General features: G+C 61.6%; 2 protein-coding genes across 13 annotated transcripts in view; one reads left to right on the top strand and one right to left on the bottom strand.

The window, feature by feature from the left end:
- The window catches only part of PKD1 (polycystin 1, transient receptor potential channel interacting), a 48,009-nt gene extending 35,456 nt beyond the window's left edge, over positions 1-12,553 (top strand). The window contains exons 27-46 of one of the 5 annotated variants that reach the window (XM_082360371.1): positions 1,017-1,187; positions 1,268-1,411; positions 1,508-1,718; positions 1,818-1,944; positions 3,039-3,155; positions 3,237-3,286; positions 3,497-3,681; positions 3,765-3,858; positions 7,099-7,211; positions 7,293-7,495; positions 7,571-7,765; positions 8,179-8,318; positions 8,739-8,851; positions 9,157-9,256; positions 9,382-9,507; positions 9,779-9,953; positions 10,042-10,332; positions 10,406-10,540; positions 10,615-10,920; positions 11,016-12,553. In XM_082360371.1, the coding sequence (XP_082216497.1) occupies positions 1,017-1,187; positions 1,268-1,411; positions 1,508-1,718; positions 1,818-1,944; positions 3,039-3,155; positions 3,237-3,286; positions 3,497-3,681; positions 3,765-3,858; positions 7,099-7,211; positions 7,293-7,495; positions 7,571-7,765; positions 8,179-8,318; positions 8,739-8,851; positions 9,157-9,256; positions 9,382-9,507; positions 9,779-9,953; positions 10,042-10,332; positions 10,406-10,540; positions 10,615-10,920; positions 11,016-11,489 (3,470 nt within the window). In that variant the 3' untranslated portion in view covers positions 11,490-12,553. The other 4 variants (XM_082360370.1, XM_082360369.1, XM_082360372.1 and 1 more) reach the window with 4 other exon arrangements.
- An 8-nt stretch (positions 12,554-12,561) lies between these two features.
- The window catches only part of TSC2 (TSC complex subunit 2), a 38,153-nt gene continuing 30,117 nt past the window's right edge, over positions 12,562-20,597 (bottom strand). For 4 of the 8 annotated variants that reach the window (XM_082360383.1, XM_082360384.1, XM_082360387.1 and 1 more), the window contains 12 exons: positions 20,378-20,581; positions 19,603-19,671; positions 18,213-18,343; positions 16,785-17,284; positions 16,445-16,520; positions 16,094-16,180; positions 14,970-15,156; positions 14,626-14,765; positions 13,446-13,524; positions 13,285-13,376; positions 13,097-13,195; positions 12,562-12,948 (listed from right to left, as the gene is read on the bottom strand). In XM_082360383.1, the coding sequence (XP_082216509.1) occupies positions 12,778-12,948; positions 13,097-13,195; positions 13,285-13,376; positions 13,446-13,524; positions 14,626-14,765; positions 14,970-15,156; positions 16,094-16,180; positions 16,445-16,520; positions 16,785-17,284; positions 18,213-18,343; positions 19,603-19,671; positions 20,378-20,581 (1,835 nt within the window). In that variant the 3' untranslated portion in view covers positions 12,562-12,777. The remainder of the gene's footprint in view (positions 12,949-13,096; positions 13,196-13,284; positions 13,377-13,445; positions 13,525-14,625; positions 14,766-14,969; positions 15,157-16,093; positions 16,181-16,444; positions 16,521-16,784; positions 17,285-18,212; positions 18,344-19,602; positions 19,672-20,377; positions 20,582-20,597) is intronic. The other 4 variants (XM_082360385.1, XM_082360386.1, XM_082360389.1 and 1 more) reach the window with 1 other exon arrangement.

Raw genomic sequence — 20,597 nt, 5'->3', positions numbered from 1 at the left:
AGTTTGCTGTCAGCGACGGCCTCTCCAGAGCCCCTGGGGCAGCGGCAGCAGCAGCGGCAGCAGCAGCGACAGCAGCCCCGTGGTCGGCTGTTTCTTCAGTCATGTGTTTGCCTTTGATGCAAAGTTCGCTTCCTTGGTACCATTTTTCTTTTCTTTGCTGTGCTTTCATCTTTGTTACCTGGTTCTCTCTTTTATTTTTATTTTTTAATTTTTTTTGGCTGCGTTGGGTCTTCGTTGCTGCTTGCGCAGGCTTTCTCTAGTTGAGGTGAGTGGGGGGCGACTCTTCATTGCGGTGCGCGGGCTTCTTTCTCACTGTGGTGGCTTCTCTTGTGGAGCACGGGCTCTAGGTGTGCAGACTTCAGTAGTTGCAGCACGCAGGCTCAGTAGTTGTGGCTTGCAGGCTCTAGAGCTCAGGCTCAGTAGTTGTGTTACACGGGCTTAGTTGCTCCATGACATGTAGGATCTTCCTGGCCCAGGGCTCGAACCCGTGTCCCCTGCATTGGCAGGCGGATTCTTAACCACTGCGCCACCAAGGAAGTCCTTCTCTTTTATTTTTAGTTTTTAAATTTTTTTCTGGTCCTCTGTGTTGATGACCCACTTTTATAAAACGTCGTGTAGGTTTATCGCTAGGGACATGGAGGCAACACTGCTGTGCACTTGGTGGTCCGTGTGGGGACTGAGAGGTGTATGGTGACTGGTCACCAGCAGCCTCTGGGAGAGGTGACGTCACCCATCAGGACATGCATCTCTTATGTAGCGGACTGAAGGCTGGCAGCCACCTTCATGTTCCACGCTGTTACTTGCAGTTAAGGTACCACCACAACTGGCATTTGAATTGTGTCACTGGGGGCCGTTCATTTAACGGTTTGAGGCGACTGAGATCCGTTTGTATCAGAGCCGCAGGGCGAGGGCTGCCTGTGCCTGTCGAAGGAAGGTTGTCAGGGCAGACTCGCCCGGCGTCAGTGTCTGGTGGGCGGCAAACCCAGAGTCCTGCCCCCTGTCCCTCCGTCCTCCAGGGACCACAGCTCATGTGGGCATCATGCTGTACGGGGCAGACAGCCGCAGCGGCCACCGGCACCTGGATGGGGACGGAGCCTTCCACCGCAACAGCCTGGACATCTTCCAGATCGCCACCCCACACAGCCTGGGCAGCGTGTGGAAGATCCGCGTGTGGCATGACAACAAAGGTCTGGGGGCCCCGCTGCTGCCGCCCCCACCCCTCTGCTGCCCACCCAGCCCTGACCGCCCTTGCCCCTCCTCTCCGCAGGGCTGAGCCCTGCCTGGTTCCTGCAGCACATCATCGTCAGGGACCTGCAGAACGCCCGCAGCACCTTCTTCCTGGTCAACGACTGGCTGTCAGTGGAGACGGAGGCCAACGGGGGCCTGGTGGAGAAGGAGGTGCTGGCGGCAAGTAAGGCCCTGCCCCGGTGGCAGGCCATGGGGTGGGGGTGGGGGGGGTGGGGCGCCTGGCCCTGGGATCTCCTGAAGCCCTCCTGTCCCCGCCCAGGTGATGTGGCCCTGCGGCGGTTCCAGCGCCTCCTGGTGGCCGAACTGCAGCGCGGCTTCTTTGACAAGCACGTCTGGCTCTCCATGTGGGACCGGCCACCTCGGAGCCGCTTTACACGTGTCCAGCGAGCCACGTGCTGCATCCTCCTCATCTGCCTCTTCCTGGGTGCCAACGCCGTGTGGTACGGTGCCGTGGGAGACGCTACCTACAGGTGGGTGCTGTGGGGGTCGGCACGCCCTCCCTCTGCCCAACCCCCAGTCCCTCCTGCCCCACCCCCCAAGCCAGCCCCGTCTCTCCTCTCCTGCCACAGTATGGGGCCCGCGTCCAGTCTGATCCCACTGAGCATCGACATCATCGCCGTCGGCCTGGTGTCCAGCCTGGTTGTCTACCCCGTCTACCTGGCCATCCTGTTCCTCTTCCGGATGTCCCGGAGCAAGGTGGGCGGGGCTCCTGGAGCGTGGGCACGGCTGCCCCTGCCGAGGGCTGTGCTGTTAAGTATGGCAGCCAGAGAGGGGTCAGGAGCCGGGGGAGAGATGCAGGGTGTCAGAATCAGGAGTGAACAGGGGTCACTGCTGACACCACTCAAGCAAACAGGACTGGCTGGGGAACCGGCTGATGCCCACGTCTCATAAGAAAGGGTCATACACCATGACAAGTGGCATTTCCCCCAGGAACCCAGAATGAACATCCTTAGCTGTATGTGGCTGGGTTTTTTTGGGGGGGCAGGGGGGTTGTTTTTTGTTTTTTTAAAATTTTTGGCCACGCCACGGGGCATGCAGGATCTTAGTTCCCCAAATAGGGATCGAACCCACGCTCTCTGCAGTGGAAGCACGGAGTCCTAACCAGTAGACCGCCAGGGAATTTCCCGTGTGTGGCTGTTTTTATATATATGTATGTGTGTGTATATTTATTTTTATATATATATATATATTTTTTTTTTTTTTTTCTTTTTGGCTGCGTTGGGTCTTCATTGCTGCGCGCAGGCTTTCTCTAGTTGCGGCGAGTGGGGGCTACTCTTCGTTTTGGTCCACGGGCTTCTCATTGCAGTGGCTTCTCTTGTTGCGGAGCACAGGCTCTAGGCGCACAGGCTTCAGTAGTTGTGGCACGTGGGCTCAGTAGTTGTGGCTCACGGGCTCTAGAGCACAGGCTCAGTAGTTGTGGCGCACGGGCTTAGCTGCTCCATAGCATGTGGGATCTTCCCGGCTCAGGGCTCGAACCCGTGTCCCCTGCATTGGCAGGCGGATTCTTAACCACTGCGCCACCAGGGAAGTCCCTGGCTGTTTATATTTAAGTTGATTAAAATTAGATAAAATTAAAACTTCAGTTTCTCCATTACACCAGCCACACTTCAGGTGTTCTGTATTGGCACGTGGCGAGTGGTTCCTGTGATGGACAGTGTAGGTGTAGAATGTGTGCATCTAGAACATTCTCCAGGACAGCACTGCTCTAGATTCTGCCTGCCAGGAGCAAGCATGCCTCCCCACAGCAGGGGCCCAAGCTGCCTCCCACTGACCGCCTGCCTCTCCTGCAGGTGGCCGGGGGCCCGAGCCCCACACCAGCAGGGCCGCAGGCACTGGACATGGACAGCTGCCTGGACTCATCTGTGCTGGACAGCTCCGTACTTGCCTTCCCGGGACTCGGTGCTGAGGTGCGGGCTCCCCAGGGCCTGCCCGGATGGGGTTGTGTTCTGGGCAGCCTGGAATCAGGTTTCCTCTGTGCTTCTCCACAGGCCTTTGCTGGACAAATGAAACACGACTTATTTGTGGAGGATTCTAAAAGGTGGGGGTCCCTAGAGAAAACGTGAGCCGTCTCTCCTGTAGGTCAGCTGCGCCTCTCATGTGCTGCGTCACATATCCTCGTCCGTGTGTCGTGGCACTGTCCCGGGAGTGTTTGCTCAGCAGCCCCATGTGTCCACGTGTGACGGGACTTGGGTTGGGTGTGTGTGCAGATGTGTCCCCCGGGCTCCCCTTGCTGACCTGTCGCCTGCAGCCTGGTGTGCTGGCCATCCAGCGAAGGCACCCTCAGTTGGCCAGACTTGCTGAGTGACCCGTCCGTCATGGGCAGCACCCTGCAGCGGCTGGCCCGGGGCCGGATGGGCCGCATGCCGGGCCCAGAGGATGACAGTCTCTCCCTGGTCAGCCCCTCCTCACCTGCCAAATACTTCTCAGCTTCAGGTGGGTGAGCAGGGGTGGGGAGGGTGGTGTCCCCCAGCTCCCCCCAGGAAGGCTCCAGGGCTGACACATTTTGCTCCCTCCAGATGAAGACCTGATCCGGCAGATACTGGCTGAAGGGGCTGGCAGCCTGGCCCCCACCCAGGACACTCAAGGAGAAACGGACCTGCTCGCTGGCCTGTGAGTGCCCAGCTCCTGGGGGTGGGGGGCAGCAGGGAGCCCAGCCAGTAACCCTGCTCCCTGGCTGGGCCTGCCCTTGTGCTGTCCAGCCATTGTGGGGCTGCGGCGAAGTTGTTAGGCCTCAGAGTCCCTCATCTGTTGAAAGACCTCGTGGGGTCACCAGGGTCCAGCCAGTGTTCCCTTTAGGGTGGCAGGAGGGAGGGATGTTTGAGTAACAAAAGGCCACCAGTGTGAGGCTGGCAGGACCTGCCGTGATGCGGAGTCGTTGCAGGCTTTTAAATAGCTAATGTTTCTCCTTTCGACACTATTTCAATTTCATGGTTTTTCTTCTCTTTTCTTTTTTTTTGGCCGCACGGTGCGGCTTGTGGGATCTTAGTTCTCTGACCAGGGATTGAACCTGGGCCCTGGCAGTGAAAGTGCCGAGTCCTAACCACTGGACCGCCAGGGAATTCCCTTCAGTTTTATGTTTTGTTTTGTTTTAATTAATTAATTAATTAATTTGTTTAATTAATTAATTTATGGCTGTGTTGGGTCTTCGTTTCTGTGCGAGGGCTTTCTCTTGTTGTGGCAAGCGGGGGGCCACTCTTCATCGCGGTGCACGGGCCTCTCACTATCGCGGCCTCTCTTGTTGCGGAGCACAGGCTCCAGACGCGCAGGCTCAGTAGTTGTGGCTCACGGGCCCAGTTGCTCCGCGGCATGTGGGATCTTCCCAGACCAGGGCTCGAACCCGTGTCCCCTGCATTGGCAGGCAGACTCTCAACCACTGTGCCATCAGGGAAGCCCCCCTAGTTTTATGTTTTTAAGAATTTCTCAACTTCTTGGCTGGTTTCCAATTTAGTAACAAAGATTCACATAGAATTACCTCATACCTCTTTTCTCATCTGTATCTATTTTAATATCCGTATTTCCATTCCTTTTAACTCTTCTAATTTTCAAGCAACCAAAAATTACTGAGATATACGAACTCTCCCAGAACACAGAGAAAAAGGTAAAGCTTCTCAATTTATTTAACGAAGACAGATAACCATGCCATGATGGAATTTTAATGAAGGAATTGCCAATCAGTTTGGAAACCTATGCTATGAGGAAGCCCTGGTAGTAATTAGCAGCTGACCACCCCACCACCTCCAGCCCAGAGCCCTCCCTGACACCCAGGTCCAGACATCTACCTGCCAGTAAGCAACTTCTCCGCATGAGTGTCCAGGGCAGCACAGACTCACACAGCAACACGAGATGTCTCAGGAAAGGGCAGGTGCACTCTTGGACTGACCAAGAGAAAACTCTTGGATTCATTCTCGACTCCTCTCTTTTCAAGTACTTCCTCACACGAGCCTTTAACAGATTCTGTCTGCTACTTTCCAGATTTGGAATCTGACCTTCTCTCCACTTGCCCTTGCACCTTCCATCCAAACATCATCCTCTGCCTGGACCATTCCGGGGCTGACTCAGCAGAATCCTGTTCCTCCCTTACAGCTCACCTTCCTTCTCCCTGCAGCAGACTCTGCCACTGCCCTCCTGGGGTGAGGAGGGGGGCACATTGGTACGGGCTGTTGGTGGGAGGCCTCAGCTCTTCCCCATTTGGACCTCAGCACTAGGCTGCTTGAGCGTCCTCACAACATGGCGACCAAAGTGAGTGATCCAGGAGAACGAGGTGGAAGCCATAGTGTCCTTTGTGGCCCAGCCCCTTATTCACACACGATCATTTCCACAGTATCCTCTTGGTTAGGAGGAAAGCATCACTGGGGCCATCCAGCAGGTGGCCTGCTGCAACTGGGCACAGTCCTCACGATGCTCCCCCAGCCACACTTGCTCTGGCCCCACCCCCTCCCTGTCCCTCTCCTGCCACCTCCGTCGCCCACTTCCTTTGGCTATGGCTTCCCTTGCTCTTCTGTCCTCATCTTTTATATTTGCTGCTCCCTCTGCCTGGAGGGTTCTTCCCAAGACAGGAGCCTCACGTTCTACTACCTTCAGGTCTCCTCTTAGATGCTTCCTGATCAGAGCCTTCCTTCCTGCCCCGTGTAAATAATGTAAAAGGCACGGGAACGTGGGTGCGTGCTCGTGCAGGGCAGAAACAGGCCTCTGTCTCCATGTCCTCCCCTGCTTCGCTTATGCTTTCTGTCTGCTTCCCCCACCAGCATGTGCACATGACATGCACACGGACTGTGCTCTTGTCTCTCAGTGTGTAGAGCAGGGCCTGGCATCTAGTTAGGGGATGTCATGCTGGTTGTGACCGAAGGAATCAGTGAACCCAATCAGACACAGCCTTTGCTCTCCTGCAGCTTAGAGTCAAATGTCAAACTCTGTGTATGCTAGCTGAACCACTGATCCTGATACGACCTGTTTCTATCTGCATGTAAAATATAAACACATGTAGAGAAAAAGGACTAGAAATAACTATTAACACTACTGTTCCTTGCATGATGGAAATCTATTTTCTACAAATAGTTTATGCTACTTTTATAATCAGAAAAGTCCATTTCAAGAAAAAAGTGTGTCCTGTGTATTCATGTCTGTTCTCTCTGTGCTGTCCCACCTCCAGAAGCCGTTAACGCCTTTTATTCCCTGGGAGACGCACAAAACCAGAAAGGTTTGCCGCCACTCAGCGGCAGGCATGTCTGGAGGCCCATTCTCTTCAGGGTACAGCTGTGCGGACCTGCCGCTAAGTGTGTGCACTTTGTCCCCAGTTCATGGCTGTCACTGTCTTGCTTCCCTCTTTTCTTTTTCCCCCTTCTCCTCTCTGCTCCGGCTCCCGTAGCTGCCCTCTCTCTGTAGCAGCTCTGGAGCCCGGAAGGTCAGGTCGGGCGGCGCCGGGAGAGACAGGCAGCTCGGCACGTGAAAGACACATGTATGTTTCCTTGTCCAGAAGCCGGTCTTGGGTTTCGCGTGCAGGGAGGCCTGGTTTGCTGGCACAGAGATCAGGCTGGGGGACGAGGCTGGAGGCTGGATGGTGGCGCCGTGGGGGGCGATGGCTGCTGGAGCGGTGACAGGATGGAGGGGCAACAGGTCACAGTGATGTGAGGCGAGGACCGGGTCCCAGAGGAGGTGACCTGGCCCCTCCCCAGAGTGACCAGTGGTATTCTGGCCTCCAGCACCATCTCCACCTGGCTTGGGGCAGTGTCCTCTCTCTCCACGGACCAGGAGAAGGGAATGCACGGGCCCAGAGAGGTGGGCTGGCCGTGCCTTGGGCGGCGTGTGGGCCGACAGGTGATTGCTGGCTGCTCCCCTCTGCCTGTGCCTCAGGTGCAGCGCCCCTGGTGAGAGGAATCAGACGCTGATGCTGCCAGGGGAGAGGGGGCTGCCCAGCTCGAGCCTGACGTGGGAGCAGCCCCAGCTGGCAGAGCTGTCCAGGACAGGTGCGCTCCTGAGTCCCCAGGTTGGCCCTCCCCACCCCTTCCTCTGCGCTGCTGGTGACCTGTCTGTGTCTGCCTCCCCAGGGCTGGTGGAGGGTCTGCGGAAGCGACTGCTGCCGGCCTGGTGTGCGCCCCTGGCCCACGGGCTCAGCCTGCTCCTGGTGGCCGTGGCCGTGGGGGTGTCAGGGTGGGTCGGCGCTGGCTTCCCCTCCAGCGTGTCTGTCATGTGGCTCCTCTCAAGCAGTTCCAGCTTCCTGGCTTCGTTCCTCTTCTGGGAGCCACTCAAGGTAAGTGGGATGCAGGGGGGCCAGGCTGCCAGCCTCTGGCACCCACGGGCCCCTCTGATGCCAGCCCTGGTCCAGGTCCTGCTGGAAGCTCTGTATTTCTCGCTGGTGGCCAAGCGGCTGCACCCTGATGAGGATGATACCCTGGTGGAAAGCCCGGCCGTGACGCCCGTGAGCGAGCGTGTGCCCCGCGTGCGGCCACCCCATGGCTTTGCGCTCTTCCTGGCAAAGGAGGAAGCCCGAAAGGTCAAGAGGCTGCACGGGATGCTGAGGGTGAGCTCAGGCCACGCAGCCAGCGCCTGCCCTCCCTCTCTGGCCTCCTGGCCAGGGCAGCATCTTCCAGGAGGTCCTGCCTTTCTCAAAAACCTCACCTGCACCCTCTTTCTGACCACCAAATGCCCTTTAGCAGGTGGTATAGGGCTCTGCAGCCCCCGCCCCAACTCCCTCCCATCACCTCCTGGCCCATCCTCCTGCCCAACTCAAATGCCTGCTCCTTCCTGGCCTCACTGGGCCCTGGTGCGGCTCCTTGGCCTTCACGGACCACGTCTGCCCCCAGGCCTGGCTCTCAGCACAAGGCCCCCTGGCTGTGGGCACTTTGCTGCCCAGCGTCTGGAAGCCCTGGTCTGTCACGGGTGGAGTGGGGGCAGGCTGGGTTCGGCTGACTCCGGGTCATCCCTGCCCCCCAGGGCCTTCTGGTATACATGTTCTTCCTGCTGGTGACGCTGCTGGCCAACTATGGGGACACCTCGTGCCACGACCATGCCTACCGCCTGCAGAGTGCCATCAAGCAGGAGCTGGACAGCCAGGCCTTCCTGGCCATCACCCGGTATGGACGCCCCGATATGCAGGCACAGGTCTGTCTTCTCGGCCAGGGTGGTGCTGATGCTGACCAGGGTCCACCTTGATCCCGCCCTTGGTCCAACCCAGCCCGTAGGGGATATTGGGAAGTACCTCAATACATTTTTGGTTGTCAGAACTGGAGTGGGTGTTGCTGACAATGGGTAGAGACCACAGATACTGCTCAACACCCTACGTGCCCAGGACGGCCCCACAATAGTGTTATTGGCTCCTGAGTGTCAGGAAGCCCAGGCTGAGGAACCAGGTTGTGCCTCGTCCCCTGGGGTAGCATTGGTCGCCTCCCCCTGGCTGGGCCGGGGCTGCAGTAGCAATGCTGTCTGGGCCTCTGACCCCTGGTGGGCACCGGAAGCTGAAGGATGGAGCATGTGACTCTGTCTGGTGTGGTCAGGTCTGATGAGTTCTGGCCGTGGATGTCCCACGTGCTGCTCCCCTACATCCACGGGAACCCGTCCAGACCAGAGCTGGGGCCCCCACGACTGCGGCAGGTGCGGCTACAGGAAGGTGAGCTGGGGAGGGGCACCCTGGCACTTACCCTTCCTTTTTTCCAAAGAGAAGCCTTTGGCCAGGGTCTGGTTCCAACTCCCTTAGCTGGGTGACCTCCCTGCCTCAGTTTCTCGATGTGTAGGTGAGACAGTGACATCTATCTTCTGGGTTGCTGGGAGGGTTCGGTGAGATCCCATAGAGCTCAGCCTAGGAGGCTGGTGAACAGTCAGTGCTCCTGGTTTGGCCGGGCTCATTCCCCAGCCCTCTGCTTTCAGCACTCTGCCCGGACCCGCCTGGCTCAGGGGCCCCTATGTGCTTAGCAGCCTCAGGTGGCTTCAGCACCAGCGACTACGGCATTGGCTGGGGGAGTGCTGCCCACAATGGCTCTGAGATGTGGGCCTACTCGGCACCGGACCTGCTGGGGTGAGCACGGAGGGCAGGTTAGGGTGCCCAGGGGGCAGGGGGAGTTCTCCAGAGGAGCCCCTCGTTCCAGCCCACTCCCAGGTTCTGCATGGCGCCGGCTCTGACACTGTCCTCCTCCCTGGCAGCGTCTGGTACTGGGGCTCCTGCGCCGTGTATGACAGCGGGGGCTACGTGCAGGAGCTGGGGCCCAGCCTGGAAGAGAGCCGCGCGCAGCTGGGCTTCCTGCAGCTGCACAACTGGATCGACAACAGGTGGGCGCCCTGCCCTCAGCTCCCTCCCGACCCCCGCCCACTGTGCACATTGGTCACATCTGCGGGCCGGCTCACTCCCACGCCCAGCTTCGCTGCTTCCGATCATCCCCTGAAGGAGCCCAGCGAGCCCGCCTGCAGCCCCGTGGCCTCCCCGGTGCACGCCTCACCCTCCCCTCAACACCTGCCCCCAAGCCTCTTCTGCGAGCGCATCGGCTTCTCCTGGCGCGGCCCCTTCCTTCCCACCCTGTCTGACTCCGGGCCCTCCGCGCAGGAGCCGTGCAGTGTTCGTGGAGCTCACGCACTACAGCCCGGCGGTGGGGCTGCACGCCGCCGTTACGCTGCGCCTGGAGTTCCCGGCGGCCGGACACGCCGTAGCGGCGCTCAGCGTCCGCCCGTTCGCGCTGCGGCGCCTTAGTGCCGGCCTTTCGCTGCCGCTGCTTACCTCGGTAGGCCTCGCCCGGCCCCGCCCCGCCCCGCCCCGGCCCCCGATGGCCCCGCCCCGGCCCTGACCCCGCCCCGGCCCCGCCCCCACAGGTGAGCCTGTTGCTGTTTGCTGTGTACTTCTCCGCGGCTGAGGTGCGCGCCTGGCGCAGGGAGGGGCGTGCGCGCGCCACGCGGCCTGGGACCTGGGCGCGGTGGCTGCTGGTGGCGCTGACGGCGGCCGCAGCGCTGGTGCGCCTGGCCCAGCTGGGCGCCGCTGACCGCCAGTGGACCCGCTTCCTGCGCGGCCGCCCGCGCCGCTTTACCAGCTTCGAGCAGGTGGCACAGCTGAGCGCCGTGGCCCGCGGCCTGACCGCCTCGCTGCTCTTCCTGCTTTTGGTCAAGGTGAGGGTTGGGCCGGTGGGCCGGGGCGGGCCGGCGTTGGCGGGGTCGGTCGGCTGACGCCCTCTGTCCACAGGCTGCCCAGCAGCTGCGCTTTGTGCGCCAGTGGTCGGTTTTCGGCAAGACGCTGTGCCGGGCCCTGCCAGAGCTCGTGGGGGCGGCCTTAGGCCTGGTGGTGCTCGCCGTGGCCTATGCGCAATTGGCTGTCCTGGTAGGTGCCAGTGGGGCCCTCGGAGAGGGTGGCTTAGCCCAGGCCGCGCCTCACTCATGCCACCTTCCCCACAGTTGGTCTCCTCCTGCGTGGACTCACTTCGGAGCGCCGCCCGGGCCCTCCTGGTGCTGTGCCCCGGGGCTGGGGGTCCTGCCCTGTGCCCTGCGGAGTCCTGGCGCCTGTCCCCTGTGCTGTGCACGGGGCTCTGGGCCCTGCGGCTGTGGGGTGCCCTGAGGCTGGGAGCAGTCCTCCTGCGGTGGCGGTACCACGCTTTGCGTGGGGAGCTGTACCGCCCAGCTTGGGAGCCGCAGGACTACGAGATGGTGGAACTGTTCTTGCGCCGGCTGCGCCTCTGGATGGGCTTCAGCAAAGTCAAGGAGGTGGGTACGGCCCAGTGGGGGGGAGAGGGACGCACCCTGGGCCCAGCTGAGCCCAGGGCGCAGCCGGACTGACCGAGCCCCTGTGCCGCCCCCAGTTCCGCCACAAAGTCCGCTTTGAAGGGATGGAGCCCCTGCCCTCCCGCTCATCCAGGGGCTCCAAGTCTTCTCCGGATGTGCCCCCACCCAGCGGAGGCTCTGACGCCTCCCGCCCCTCCACCTCCTCCAGCCAGCTGGATGGGCTGAGCGTGGGCTTGGGCCGGCCGGGGCCCCGAGGGGAGCCCGAGCCTGAGCCCTCCCGTCTCCAAGCCGTGTTTGAGGCCCTACTCGCCCAGTTTGACCGACTCAACCAGGCCACGGAGGATGTCTACCAGCTGGAGCAGCGGCTGCAGAGCCTGCATGGCCACAGGAGCAGAGGGCCCACAGCCTCACCTCCCCCTAGCCCCTCCCCAGGCCTGAGGCCAGTCCTGCCCAGCCGCCTTGTCCGGGTCAGTGGAGGCGTTGGCTTGGCTACAGGCCCCAGCAGGGCATCCCTGCGGGCCAAGAACAAGATCCACCCCAGCAGCACTTAGCCCCAGGGGATCTGGGCTCATGCCTCTTCCCTGGGGTGGGCCTGTGGCTTCACTCTGGCCCCTCAGAGCCAGAGCAGACACCGCTCAGTATTATTACCTTCTGCCACCCTCGAGGTTTCGGGCCAGGCAGAACAGCTGCACGCAGGTCCCCCAGAGAGCAGGCAGCACTTGTCTGTGTCTCTCTGTGGGCTTCAGCACTTTAAAGAGGCCGCGTGGCCAGCTAGGACCCAGGGTCCCCTCCCCAGTTCCCTGTGGGAGGACACAACAGTATTGGACTGAGTGCCCGGCCTCTGAGATGCTAATTTATTTCCCGAGTCCTCAGGTACAGCGGGCTGTGCCCGGCCCCACCTCCTGGGCAGACATCTCCCCCTTGCTAAGGATCCAGGCTATGGGGGATGGAACCTGCACCTCCTGTCATCCTCCCCCCTAAATTATTACCTCCTCTGTCCCCCTGCTGAGTGCATTCACCTCCAGCTGCCGCTGCGTGTCTATTGTCTGTCAGTAATTTATGTGGGGTTAAAATGTATATATTTTTGTACGTCGCTTTATTTTTCAATAGGGCCAAGGGGCCTGGTGGCTGAAACAGCCTGTGCCCACTGTCACCCACCTTGATGGGGAGCTGGGACTGCAGAGCTGGCCTCCCTCCCCAGACACCTGCCCACACAGCTGGGGAAGCAACAGCCACTTCTTGGCTCCAAGTCTGGCCTTGGGCAGGTGCTGGGCAGAGAGGGCGGTTGGAGGGGCGCAACCACCCCAGGCCATTCTTGTCACCACCATGGCCTTATTCTCCTCCCCTGCCCAGGCCTGCTGGTGGGTCTGGGTGAGGTGCAGCACCAGTGCATGGCACGGGGCCCTAGGGTGGGTAGGGGGAAAGATCTCTCCCCGGGGGCTGGCTCCCGGGCCAGGGGAGGTGAGCATGACAGTGCACGTGTGAGGCTTTCCTGAGGGCAAGGCCCCAACAGCAGCCTGACAGGCCCCCTCCCCACTCCAGTGGGCGTGGCCAAAGCTACAGCCTTGATCCCACCCCACCCAACAGACGAAGTCAAATAAATCAGTTGACTGACCGTTCCAGTGTCTGTGTCCACGCCAGTGTCTGTCTGTGTCCAAGCACACAGGCCTGGGCCACACCAGCACTTTATTTGCACAAATAAATACCACCCAGTGTGCCTCACGGGGGCAGGGAGAGTCCGGCAGCATGGCTGCTCAGGTGACAACTGGGGGAGCCCAGGCACGTGCTCAGCATCTCAGAGAAGCCCCAATGGGACCGGGCACCAGCCCCCGTGCAGCCTCACACGAACTCAGTGAAGTCATCCACGGAGGAGACGAGGCGCTTCCGCTGGCCTGTCTCATAGGTGGGTGTGGGCTCAGCTGGGGCCTGCGAGGGGGCCTTGGCGTGGCCGGGAGGGTGAGTCTGCATCAGGGGCAGGCTGGCGTTTGAGTAGTGGGCTTCCTCACGGATCTGAGGGAGAGGGAGCTTCGGCAGCAAGTCCAGAAGGGGCGGCGCATGCTCCCCAGGCTGGATACCAGCACCCCCAGTCGGCCGTCACGTCTCTGAGGGAGCGCCCCCACCCCCAATGCCCAGCATGCCCACGGCCCAGCCTCCCTACCCGGTGGCGGAGCCTCTTGATGTGGCGGAGCCTGGCAATCCACTTGGAGGGATAGGTGTCGGTGGGGTTGGAGCGGCTGTGGTGCACCTGCGAAGCCATCTGGGGCGGGGAGGGCGGAACAGTGAGCCCTGCACAGGTGGCACCTGTGGGCCTGTCCCACCCACCTCCCGGGGGCCACCTCTGCTCACATTTGCATGCAGGGCCATCTGACGGGCCACGAACGGCAAGTTTCGGTCGGACACGATCTTGGCCACGCTGGTGTCCACGAGGCCCTCCATGTCTGGGGAGACACGGCACTCACGTGGGGCTCAGAGCCCCGGGTGCCTCCCCACCTGGCCCCGCGCCTCACCTTTCCTGCACCGCAGCGACACCAGGTTGCACTCATAGTCCAGGGGGGTGATGATCACGTGGACAAAGTTGAACTGGCCCTGCCCGGACAAGAGCAGGGGTCACCCCAGCACCGAGGGCCACTTTCTGCCACCCCACACTTAGCCCAGGAGGGCAGCGGGCTCATTGGTTAGACGCTCGCTAACTCAGCACGTGTAGCCGCCACCTGCACACCCACACTTCCTCCTCACCTGGCCTGGGGGCCACCACCCTGTCACCCCTCTACTGCCTCACCTACAGCCTGCATAAGCCAGACGGGCACACAGCTCCCAATCCCTCCACACTGCCCAGGGCTTCTGTGCTGCCCAGCAGACACCTGCCTCACTGTCGGCTGAGAGTAGCATGTGGAGCTCTGCAAGTTCCTGGGCCGCCCAGGATGGCACACGGAGCACCCACACCTCAGGCCCCTCTGAGGTTTCCTCCCATCCACGTGTGTGTGTGTGTGCATGCGCCGTCGCCCTCCCCCCGCCCCCCCCCCACAGCTCTACAACGCAAGAGGCCCACTTCGGCCTCCCCAGACACTCCTGCCTCTACCAGAGTCTCTGCCCCAAGCCCCAGGGGGTCTGTGTTCAGTGACCTCCTCCAAGGCTGCTCAATGCACTCAGAATAAATCCCAACGCCCCTGAGCACTGCCACCTCAGACCCTGGGCTGCGCCAGGCACCTGCCCACTCGGCCTTGCAGCTCGTCCACACGTGGCCACCCTGTGACAAGCCACCTGCACTGAGCCTGCCTCCTCCCTGCGGGACCTCGAGCCCCAGCAACCTCCTCTAGGAAAGGGGGTGATACCAGGCCCAGCCCAACCGCTGTGCGACGACATGAGGGACGGACTGGGGGACAGGGCTCAGGGCTGTTACAAGCAAACGCTGCATACCCACCACCTGCCATGCACCCGCCAAGCACAGCTGCAAGAGGAAACCAATGGGTGTTGTCCTCATCACAGAAGAGGACACGGCCCAGGTGGGGGCCCGCCACCTCAGGGGGGTGCACAAGCGGGTCGTGATGTCACCAACGCTGACCCAGCGGAGCTTGCTATCTCTGCTCAACACAGAGCAGGGGGCACTTCCCCAGAGAGATGCGGCTTCCAGCCTGGGGGCCTGGGGCCCAGATCCACGCCCACCTGCTCCGAGGGCCCCTTGCTCACTTTGATGGTGCCGAGCTTGAAGTCCTCGCCAGAGTCGTTGTAGACAATGGACACGAAGTCGTTGCCCAGGTGGCGCTTCTTGTCACAGCGGTGCTTGTCCACGTCCTTGGTGGGCATCAGGGTGGCGATGTGGAAGACGGCTGCGGGGCGGAGCGGAGCGGAGCTGAGCGGGGTGGCGCCAACCCAGGCAGGGTGCCAGTGAGGGCTCCTCAGGCTGAGGCTGGGGGCCAGGACAGGTGGCAGTGGGTACAGCCCTCAGTGCCCCTGAGAGGAGGGCTAGGTTTCTCCGGAGGCTCCTAAGGGCCCGCAGGAGCTGGGAGGAGTGGGCGCGGGAGGGCACACACCTTGCATGATGTCGTCATGCCAGCAGTAGGTGAACTGGCCGTCCTCGCCACACACATCCAGGCCACCCAGGTACACCTTGTCCGGCTGGCAGTCCTTGAGCTCGATGAGCTTGCCCAGCCCCGTCAGGAACTCCGTGTACCTGTAGGAGCCGTGCTCATTGGACAGGATGGCGAGCTCACTGTTGCTCTGCAGGGAGACAAACGGGGCATGGTGGCACCTGCTCCCAGGCCACCCCCCAACCACATGCCGCCCCTCCCTGGCTCTCAGGACCCCAAGGGCTTGTTGCTGCTGGGGACCCAGGGGCGGGGTGACTGGTGTGTCTGGGCAGACAGCCCCACTTCTGCCATCGACCTGACTCAGGGCGAGGCAGCTTCATTCAGGGCGAGGCAGCTTCATTCTCGTCGTTGCCCAGCTGTGTCACCCCGCTCCCCCACTCTCTCGTAACTAGCCTGCCACTAAACTGGGCCAGCTCAGCTTCAGAACACACCCAGAGCCCTCGGCACCCCTCTGTCCCCGCTCCTCCAACCTGCCTCTCACTCCACCCACTGCCCCACCTCTGCCGGTTCTCAGCCTCAGCCAGAGGGTGCTTTTGAGACTCAGTTCGAGTCAACTTGAACCCTTCGCTCGGAACCACCTGAGGCCCTCCCGTCTCACTGGGTGCTGTCCGAGTTCCCGCCACAGCCCCACTGCTTCCTGCCCCCACCGCCCACACCCCGCCCGGCACCCCTCCCCTCTGCGCCGGCCCTGGAGCACACTATGCCGCCCCCACCTGCATGCACGCTCGCCTCCCTCACTTCTTCCACGTCTGCACTCCATGTCGCCTCCCTCGGGTCAGCGACATGAAAAGCGTGCCGCTCACACCTGCGCAGGCTCCCTGGACCCGCCACCTCCTCCTCCTCCTCAGTCCTCGCCACTCCGTGCACCACGTGCTCACACACTACCTGTCACTCTCACTCCTGGGTCCCTGGCACAGAGCTCAATGGGCACCTGACACTCCAGCGGCCCTGCAGTGACCAAGCTCTGCGGAGGACAAGGGCCCAGACCCCCACCCCCACCCCCGGTGGGGTGGCCGCCCAGCTCTGCCCAGCATGTAGGCTGGCCCCTGCCAGCCTGGCAGCCTCACCTGGCCTTCTCCCACGTACAGGACGGCGATCTTGTGTGTGTCATACGATGGGATCTGGTCAAGGAGCTGCACTGACCGCTCAAAAGACTGTAGCCACAGAGCCCTGCCTAAGCCCAGGGCAGAGGCTGTCCCCTACCACCAGCCCTGCCCAGCCAGCCCCAGCCCAATGCCTGTCCAGGAGAGGCCTCTCCTCACGCAGGCAGGTTACCGCAGGCTGCCGTGGGGACCTGAGGCCGTAGCCCTCCACGAGCCTGGGCTATAGCCCCCACTGCCCAGCCCTGGGGCATCATCCCACTGTGCACCCCCAGCCAGGCTCCAGGGGGACCCTAAGGGGAGAGAGGGCCCGCCTACCTCATTGGGCAAAAGGATTGGTTTGTTGGACTCATCACCAAAGAAAGGTGAGTGGTAGAGCTGCAGGAACACAAAGCTGCAGGGGAAGAGAGATGATGGGGGCTGGGCTTGGAGCTACACACCCAGGGCCAGGGTCACAGCCAATACGGTCACAGCCCATGTGGAGAGCAGCAGGGCCCAAGCCTCATCACCCAAGGAGCTACCCTCTCCTATGGCTCCGACCAGCCACGGGGCAGAGGATGTGCAGACCTGTACCCCAGCCTGCTCTGCCCTGGGCCCCTCAGGCACCACGTCCCCACAGGGAGCATCCAGGCACTCCCACCAGGAGAGCAAGGCTCACCTGGGGTTGATACCCGGCACCTTCTCGGTATTGGAGGTCCCAGCTCTGCTCTTGAAGGTGTCCCTCTCCATCCTCTTGCCCCTGCGTGACGGGGCCGAATCAGAGATAGTGTAGCCTCGAGGCCGCAGCCCACTGGGGGAGCGGGGACAGCTGGAAAGCAAGGGACCCTCAGGCTGGGTGGAACCCTGGCCCTGGCTGTCTTCGCCTGGGGCTGACCAGGCAGCACCTTCCCTGTCCAGGATCCCTGACTGTGACCGGGCCTTGGCCTCAGGGCTCAGCCGGCCGACATCAGCCTTGTCCCCAGGGTCCCCAAGGATGTCCTGCAGGGTCTGTAGTTCAGGCGATGAGCTTGACTTGCTCAGGGGCTGCGAGGGCTGGAAGGCGAGCTCCACAGAGGGCCGGGAGCCCTCAGAGGAGACGGCCCGCTCGATGGGGATCCCCCCAGCAGCCAACTCCTCGGCGTGGAATGACTTCTCCTCCTGGCTGGAGGTCGAAGATGACTGCAAAGAGCGTATCCAAAGAAAATCTTCATCAACAGGCACCACTGAGGGGACTTCCCTAGTGGCGCAGTGACTAAGAATCCGCCTGTTAATGCAGGGTACACAGGTTCGAGCCCTTGTCTGGGAAGATCCCACATGCCACGGAGCAACTAAGCCCGTGCGCCACAGCTACTGAGCCTGTGCTCTAGAGCCCGCGAGCCACAACTACTGAAGCCCACGCGCCTAGAGCCCGTGCTCCACAGCAAGAGAAGCCACCACATCGAGAAGCCCGCGCACCTCAACGAAGAGTAGCCCCCCCTCGCCGCAACTAGAGAAAAGCCCATGCACAGCAACGAAGACCCAACACAGCCAAAAATAAAAAAAAAAAAGACAATGAAAATTCAATATACTAAAAAAAAAAGAAGAGGCACCACTGAGCCCACCTGGAGGCAACAAGGCCCCACCCGTCCTCCAGCCCAGGGCCATGGAGCTGCCCAGCACCGAACTGATGGTCCCCCCATCCCCCGAAAGCACCTCCCTGTGCCCCACACTCAGCAGAGGAGACAACAGCCCCACAGGCTAAAGGATACCAGCAATGAGAAGCTATATTCCTGGGTAGACCACTGGAAAACCCCACACTGTCTTACAGCAAGGACTTGGTAGAACATCTAGCCGTTTTTTTTAGATAAGAAAAGGCAAGGGGATGGGGTGGGGGGGACAGTGGAAAAATTTTCTAGAGTTCAGAACAAATCAGTGATGTGCCACAAAGCTTAAGGTGGAGGTCCCGCACCTGCCCCCACTCCCGCCTCAGCCCCCGCCTCCCACCCGACCCTCCCTCTCCCTCTCAGTAGCTGGGCTTGAGGTCTAGAGGCCCGCCTGGCAATGGAGGTCCAGATGGCAAGCACCGACAGGGACCCTCAGGCCGGCTCTGGTCCCCGGCTGCACTCACCCTGCTGAAAGCTTCAGTGTGCCGATAGCTCCCGTCTGTGCCTAGGGTTGCCTCAAAGTCTTCCAGTTCGGGGGGATCCACTGGCAAACTAGCCTCGCCTGGACTTCCCTCCTCCAGAACTACCGCAGAGTCTGGAAAGACACACACGGTGCTGCTGGGTGCCGGCCCGGCCGCCAGGAGCTCACGTGGCCTCAGGGGTACCAGCTTTCCCCCCACGAGAGGGCACAGCGGCCCCCCAGCAGGGCCAACCCTTCCCATTGAGCCAGCTGGAGGAGGGCACTCTGAGCGCCCTGGGTGTGAGCCCTGACACAAGGTGTCTCCTACATGGGCTCCCAGGGGTCAGGATGAGAGGACATCTGGCTCCTCTAGTCCCCACCTACCCACCCCAGTGTCCACAGAAGCCGCCTCTGCTCCTTCAGCAAGGCAGGTGGGCAAGCGCAGGCCGGACCCCCATGAGCAAGCCGCTCCCCCCACCCGCCTGAGATGGGGCCTCGGCTCAGGAGGAGGGCATGCCTACACCAGCCCTCAGGAACTGGGGAGAAGCCAGAGCTCCTCCCTGCTTGGCCCTGGTTGAAAGTCTGCAGCAGGAAAGTCCCTGTGTGGGAACACAGGCTCGCTAGCCATTCTGGAGAGTGGAGGCTAGCCTTCCGAGTCCAGGCCAACTCTGAGCCCGGCGCACTTAGGAGAGAGCATGACGCCCCCAAGCCGCGTTTCCTATGCCAGAGCCAGGGAGAGGGGGGTGAGAAGAAGCAACCGAGTTAGCGCCGCCCGCACGCAGCCCCACACACGCGCAGTCCATTAGCCGCCCATGAGAGCCCCTCTGCCACTACACGCTCCTAGCTGGCTCCTGCCCATGCAGTAGGGCCTGGGCAGCTGGAGCCCCGAGCAGGCCACACCCTCCCTGCCGGGGCCTGGGAGCCACGGGCCAGAAGCCGGTCTGCAAGGCCCTTGGCCAGCCCACTATGAAAGGCAGACACGTCCCAATTTGTGGATTCACAAAGCCAGTCAGACCACCAGAGGCCAGGGCAGGGGCAGCTCGGCTGAGCCCCCGAGCCAGGCTCGCACCCCAAAAGCTATCCTCTGTCGGCCTCTGGGGTTCAGTTGCCCAAGGTCACCTCCTCAGGCCTGAAGAAGGGGCTGGGAGGGCCTGTCTGGCTCAGGAACAGAGCTCAGCCATGAAAGCGCGAGACAGCAGGGGTTCCCGCTGGCAAAGCAAACACATTCGGCACCGACGTCCTCATGCGAGTCAGGGCCCTGCACCCAGAGGGCGACGAGAGGCTGAGGTGCCATCATGGAGGGGTGAGTGGATGAGGGACGATGAGTCAGCATCTAGAGAGCAGAATGGTGCTCTGCAGCAAACACCGCTTTCCTTAAAGAGACGCACGAATACCTGCCCAGGAAATGCTCCTGTGCAGCTTTCCTTGGCAACTGGACTGGTACAGGGAGGAGAAAGAGGCCACTGCAAGGGAAACCGTGAGCGGCCAGTCAGCAGAAGGAGAGACTACGCACAGGTCGAGCAGAGAGGACAGGCACCACTAGTCCTGCACAGACCCGGAGCCTGGAGAGAGAGAGGGGAGGGCCAGCGATCGGCTGGGGGGATGGGTGTGGCACACACAGGTCCCAGCTCTCCAAGCTGCTGGAGCGGACATCTGGGGCGAGGAGTGCATCCCTCCTTCTCATGAGTAGAGGTCCTCGGCCTCTAAGTGTCATCTGGCCACAGGGAAGGCCGGGGGTTGAAGGACAGCACGGGCCCAGCTGGGCAGGGCCATGAGAGCGCAGGCAGGAGCAGGCAGGCTCAGGTGTGCTCGGCGCATCCAAACCCAAACCTAAACCCAAGCAGAAGTGCGGCGGCTTCCTGGAACCCCTGGCACCGGGCATCCCGAGGAGGGTGCAGAACCAAGGCCTCGCCTGGCCCTGCCCGTGTCCACCCCATGAGTAGGGCAAGCTGAGCAGGGCCTCGAGCCCACCGATTCATGGTACCGCGTCTCCAAAGAAGAAGGTCGCCCCTGCAGGAGCAGGCCCCGCTCTCTGGAGATGGGCGTCCCCCAGCAGCCAGCCTTCTCCCAATGCCTGAGGCTGGCAGCACCAAGAAGGCTCAGGACCCCATCCCGGGCGCATCTGCCATCAGACAGGGCACACCAGGTGGGCGAGAGGCCAGCGCTCACCTGTGTTAGAGCGTGGCGGTGGGGGGGGCTTGGCTGAGCCGGCCGCCGGCACCGACAGCGACTTGTACAGGGCCGTGTCGCGACGCTCCTTGAAGCGCTCGGCGGCCATTAGGGCATTGGACAGCTCCTGCAGGGGCGTGTTGTTGATGTCCGAGGAGAAGGGGCTGAGTGGGTTCTCCAGGCTCATCAGCCAGCTGGTGTTCCCTGCAGCGGGGCAGCC

The sequence above is a fragment of the Balaenoptera borealis genome (assembly GCF_965194805.1).
Source record: "Balaenoptera borealis genome assembly, chromosome: 16".
NCBI classification, from domain to species: domain Eukaryota; kingdom Metazoa; phylum Chordata; class Mammalia; order Artiodactyla; family Balaenopteridae; genus Balaenoptera; species Balaenoptera borealis.
Note: the sequence above shows the minus strand (reverse complement) of the source record. Positions and strands in the feature narration are given on the sequence as shown.